A 6,000-nucleotide genomic window follows, 5' to 3' on the forward strand; every position below is an offset into this window, starting at 1 on the left:
GTGTGTGTGTGTGTGTATGTGCGCACATTCGTTCCAGTCCATCCAGAGGTCTGTGGGAAGCAGATAACGCCTTTATAAGTGTCAGGTTGCTGCTATAAGACAGGGGTCCTATCACTTTAACACTCCCCCAAATGCATTTCTCTTTTTTTGGGGGGGGGGGGGGGAGTGATGATGTGCTCAAGGCCTTAGGATACTGGTGAGCTGGCTTCTCTTTAAGACTCCACATACAGAAATCAATATTGCCTGCCTCCCTGTCTTTTTCATGTCCTCCAAGCTAGTGTTTGTGAGCTGGCTTTACGAGCCCCTTGCTGCAGCTCCGGCAGGACGTACAGCTCCGATGGGCCCTGGCGGACCCGGCTGCAGCCGCAGGGTACAATAGACACTGGTCAGTAGAGGAGACCTGTAAACATGTAATAGGACTGGTTATTTCTGTGCACCATGCAGGTCCTAGTCTCGTCCACCAGCCGGCTCTCAGTTGCAATTAGCCTGGGGACGAGGTTAAACAGGCCCTAGCACTGAATCTGAACGCAGACATGGGAGGAGGGCTGTAGGGTTGGATAGGGAGAACTGCAGGGTGTGTGTGGGTGTTCGTATAGTGTGTGTCTGTTTGTGTTAAAGAGATGGTGAAATATTCCTCCGCCTTTGGGACTCCAATGTGTGTGTCTGTGTGATTTATGTACAGCAAGAGAGTGTCTTTGTCTTGTGTCTTGAGTGAGGTGATTGTTTGAGTCAGAGACTCTTTCTTCTTACAGTGCCTTCATAAAGTATTCACACCCCTTGACTTTTTCCTCAAGTGGTATTAAAATTGATATAATTGTTTTTTTTTTGTCAACGATCTACACAAAATACTATAATGGAAGAAAAAATCTAACATTTGTATAAAATTTATGAAAACTTCCATTGATCTCACTGTGCAATCATTACACAAGGACTGCGAGAATGTGTATGCGGAGGAGCGATGTATACATATATCTGTGCAAAGTTAGAATTTCAGATTTCATTATGACAGACCACATCAAAATGTCAGGAATGCATTTGACTGGGTATGGAATGTTTTCAAAATGCGTCGCTGTTAATATATCTTGATTAGGTAAGTATTAAATCGCTTGAGTCAATATATGTTAGAATCACCTTTTGGCAGCGATTACAGCTGTGAGTCTTTCTGGGTAAGTCTCTTAAGAGTTTTCTACACCTGGATTGTGCAATTGTATCCATTTATTATTTTTTTAATTATTCAAGCTCTGTGAAATTGGTTGTTGCTCATCGCTAGACAACCATTTTCAGGTCTTGCCATAGATTTTCAAGCAGATTTAAGTCAAAACTGTAACTCGGGCACTCAGGAACATTCGCTGTCTTCTTGGTAAGCAACTCCAGTGTAGATTTGGCCTTGTGTTTTAAGTTATTGTCCTGCTAAAAGGTGAATTCATCTCCCAGTGTCTGGTGGAAAGCAGACTGAACCAGGGTTTCCTCTAGGATCATTGCCTGTGCTTAGCTCCATTCCCTTTATTTTTTATCCTGAAAAAGTGCCCAGTCCTTAATGATTACAAGCATACCCATAACTAGATGCAGCCACCGCTATGCTTTAAAATAGGGAGTGTGGTAGTCAGTAATATGTTGTATTGGATTTGCCCAAAACATAACACTTTGTATTCAGGACATAAAGTTAATTGCTTTGCCACATTTTTTGCAGTATTACTTTAGTGCCTTGTTGAAAACAAGATGCATGTTTTTGGAATATTTTTATTCTGTACAGGCTTCCTTCGGTTCACTCTGTCAATTAGGTTAGTATTGTGGAGTAACTAACATGTTGTTGAGCCATCCTCAGTTTTCTCCTATCACAGTCATTCAACTCTGTAACTGTTCTAAAGTCACCATTGGCCTCATAGTGAAATCCCTGAGCGGTTTCCTTCCTTTCCGGCAACTGAGTTAGGAAGGACGCCTGTATCTTTGTAGTGACTGGGTGTATTGATACACCACCCAAAGTGTAATTAATAACTTCACCATGCTCAAATGGATATTCAATGTCTGCTTTTATTTTTTACCCATCTACCAATAGGTGCCCTTCTTTGCGAGGCATTGGAAAACCTCCCTGGTCTTTGTGGTTGAATCTGTGTTTGAAATTCACTGCTAGACTGAGGGACCTTAAAGATAATTGTATGTGTGGGGTACAGAGATGAGGTGGTCATTCAAAAATCATGTTAAACACCATTATTGCACACTGAGTGAGTCCATGCAAATTATTATGTGACTTGTTAAGCAACATTTTACTCCTGAATTTTGTAGGCTTGCCATAACAAAGGGGTTGAATACTTATTGACTCAAGACATTTCAGCTTTTCATTTTTCATTAATTTGTAAACATTTCAAAAAACATGATTCCACTTTGACATTATGGGGTATTGTGTGACCAGTGACAAAACAATCTCAATTATTTTAAATTCAGGCTGTAACACAACAAAGTGTGGAAAAAGTCAAGGGGTGTGCATACTTTCTGAAGGCACTTTATATGAGAGAGAAAGATGAAGAGAGAGATGGAGAGAAAGGGAGGGCAGAAGGGGACGACTTTGGCACTTCGTCAGTAAGCTCTCTCACAGAGCTCTTCTTAGAGCTTCACTAGAATGCTCTCATTTAGAAGAGTTCACACTGCTGCTGTTACACTTAGTTCAAACCTTCATGTGCCACATGATTCTGTACTGAGACAGACACTGCAGTGTGCTGAACCTACATTGCAATATTATATCCACCCACTACTGAGCAACAGCACAGGGCTGCACATCTCTTAATGTTTCATTTAGTTGACTTACAAAGAGCTATGTCAGTTTTTGTGTGTGTGTGTGTGTGTGTGTTTGTATCAGTGTATGTGTGTATGTTTACCCTCTGAGGGTGCTGTCTGGGGTGCTGTGATCCGTTGTGTTGCTCAGTGGAGGGAGGCGAGGGGAAATGGGTTTGTCAACCACCGGAACCCTGCTGCAACCCCTCATGTGTCTTCCACACTCCACTGGGCAGCTCTGTCTCTGTACCAGCCACGCAACCCACCCACTGGCCAACCCTCAACCCTCCCGCTGGCCAACCCTCAACCCATCCGCAAACCTTACTCCCACCCGGCCCAACTCGGCTAGACAAATTACTTTTTCCTGACCAAGAGACCTGATCAGGAAGAACAGAGACCCCAGGTCATAGGCAATTGTAGATAGGCTCTTGCTGTCATACAGTTAAAATGTGAGTTTGTTATAACATGTAGTGATATGAAGCTTCTGCTGAAGTGGGACTTATGACAAGTTACTGTGAATGTTTCAGTAAACAATTCAAAATTACTTCACAGACAATCAGGTCACCGTGCTACAGTGTAGTGTAGTGTCGAGTCCTGAGAGTCCTCAAATTCTTGTTTGGGCAGATCGCCTCGTGTCTCAGACAAGCTTTGGCGCATACACCACGGTCGTTTGATGAAGCGACTGTTCAGAGTTCTCTGCCGAAGATGGTGATGGAGGCTCATCTGAGGGAAGAGTGGGAAAGAACACGGGAGGGGGAGGAAGAAAGCGCCTGTCAGAAGCGCTCCTCTTCTCCCCTCGTCTCATCACAGGCGGTGCCATGCAGGAGTTTGGAAACAAAGAGGCGTCTGTCTCCCAGACCCTGAGAGGAGAGCTGTTATCTGTCACACTTTAAAACAGCATATGATAGAAGAAAGAAAGCCCCCTCTCCTTCAAAACTCCAGCCCCTTTGATGAAGTGCAAAATCACTGTTGCGCTTCAAAAGATACAGTCGAGCTAAAAACACAAAGCATCGTCTAGATTCCTAGTTAATCCCTGTTGAGGATGGATTCAGTGAATATCGGCTCCCTACTTCCACATGTAGGCTAGGTTGCTGCTAGTGGGGGAGCGTATGGAGATGGCGCCACCCAGTGTCTATCTTAGGAACTTGTATACAACCTGTGGGAGAAGATGCAGCCAGTCATTAAATGCATTGAAACCAGGGGTGCGTCTTAATAGTAAAACATTACTTCCTCTCCACGTCTCCTTTCCTTCATCTGCAGTGATGTGATGGAACTATACCGATGAAAGCAAATTCATGGCTGGCATCCATTGGAAAGGAAAGGGAGCCACAATAGACTATTAAGATGCATCCCAGTTCAGGTTTTCAGTGTGACTAAATGGATAATATTATTAAGGCAACACGTTGTGTGTCTCCTTGCAGTTTGTGTTCTGCCGTGACTGTAAGGAAGGGTTCCATGAGGGGGAATGTCGTGTGAGGTCATCACCTGTCTCAGGAGGAGCCCTGCAGGTAACTGAGCCAATCAGTTGTTTGCTGCTCACTGCTGCGCTGTCTCCGCTGCCCCCTACTGTCCATATGACCAGGATTAGTATCTGAAGAGTGAACACTGTAACACACTTGTAATGGCTTGTAACAGTTCATAATTCAGAGTTGTGAATAATGATGAATTTAGAGATATTTTATGCTTTATGTATGACTTGAGTTTTAAAACATGCCACAAGATGGCATTCCTAAATCAACCACCATTCACACTGTATCCACTCAAGAAATAAACTCCCAGTCCCCCCCCCAGGGTTATGTAGTGGACGAGGAGGCAGCTCTTCAGGCTCGGTGGGAGCAGGCCTCGCAGGAGACTATAGACGAGACCACCCGCCCATGTCCACATTGCAAGGTCCCAGTGGAGAAGAGTGGTAAGGCACTGTTTCTCCATCCCGCCAACTCACTCCATCCATTCTCGGATCCTTATTCCAATATATACATATATGTTCTATTATGTTCTATATCTATGTTGTTTTCCATTTGCCCTTTATTTATTCCATCTCCTTAACACCACCTTCTGCAGTGGGAACAATGCTGTATAATAGATTTCAAATGCCATCCTTTCATACATTGTCCTTAGTCTTCTCTTCTCCTTCTTGCCTGTCTGTAATGTTGTGTTTCTATACTGTGTTCCCAGGTGGCTGTATGCACATGGTGTGTCCCCGTGCCAATTGTAAATTTGAGTGGTGCTGGATCTGTCATGTGGAATGGAACAGGGAGTGTATGGGAAACCACTGGTTTGGCTGACTCTGAGACCTCAGAAAGGCCTGCCACCACTCAGGAATACGTACCAAGGATTGTAATGCAAAATCAATCATGGTGTTTAAAAGACTCAATAAAGCTGTGCCCTGACCTATCTCAAACTCTCAAGCAGTGACCTCATTTGCCTTCAGTCACATTGTATAAAGACACAATGGTTGTCCAGCTTTAACTGGACAATATAGTGAATTACACGTCATTATTTCCTTTTTGTCAAAGGGTGTCTCTATGTCCGTTGTAAATCACAACCTTGTTATAAAGAATATTATTTTGTCTGTGTTTATATAATATATCCCATTTAGCAGACACTTTTATCCAAAGCGACTTACAGTCATGTGTGCATACATTTTACATACGAGTGGTCCTGGGAATCGAACCCTCTATCCTGGCGTTGCAAGCGCCATGCTTTATCAACTGAGCTACAGCTGACCACTCCTTTAGTCTTGATGTTACTTAAAGGTCTGTTAGTAGTCTTTTTTGCACCTGCTTTGTTGCTCTAGAGTGGACTTTAGCTTTCGAACACTCCACCCTTCTTATGACATTATTGTGGCATCAGTCAATCACATTGTTATGGCAACCACGTCCTGTCAATCAATGACAGCTCTGAGCTGTCCCTGCATGTGGCCAAGTCATGGTGTTGTCATTTTGGAGGCCTTAGCTAAGATAAAAATGTATATGAAGACCATTGGAATCCTATATCTTGTCAAGAGTGGGGCCACATGTCAGTGTGCTGACTTGGTGATTTATATGTACCTTAACAAGCCACAATACATCTGTACCAAGCACACATAAGCCGATAAGAAGCCATAAACATGCCCACAGTTTCTCCAACATGTCTTAACAGCTCAGACAAACTCCAATGCTGTTAAACATTAAAAGATAGGACCATTGCTTTGTCAGTGTCATCATTGTTAACTTTATGACATAAAGGCTG

The 6,000-nt window shown here is 43.4% G+C and overlaps 1 protein-coding gene across 1 annotated transcript in view; it reads left to right on the forward strand.

The window, feature by feature from the left end:
* Window positions 1–5,164, forward strand: part of prkn (parkin RBR E3 ubiquitin protein ligase) — an 83,572-nt gene extending 78,408 nt beyond the window's left edge. The window contains exons 10-12 of the mRNA XM_084153446.1: window positions 4,191–4,277; window positions 4,561–4,678; window positions 4,945–5,164. Of these exons, the coding sequence (XP_084009572.1) occupies window positions 4,191–4,277; window positions 4,561–4,678; window positions 4,945–5,054 (315 nt within the window). The 3' untranslated portion in view covers window positions 5,055–5,164. The remainder of the gene's footprint in view (window positions 1–4,190; window positions 4,278–4,560; window positions 4,679–4,944) is intronic.
* The last annotated feature ends 836 nt before the right edge of the window (window positions 5,165–6,000 follow it).

The sequence above is a fragment of the Coregonus lavaretus genome (assembly GCF_964263955.1).
Source record: "Coregonus lavaretus genome assembly, chromosome: 36".
NCBI classification, from domain to species: domain Eukaryota; kingdom Metazoa; phylum Chordata; class Actinopteri; order Salmoniformes; family Salmonidae; genus Coregonus; species Coregonus lavaretus.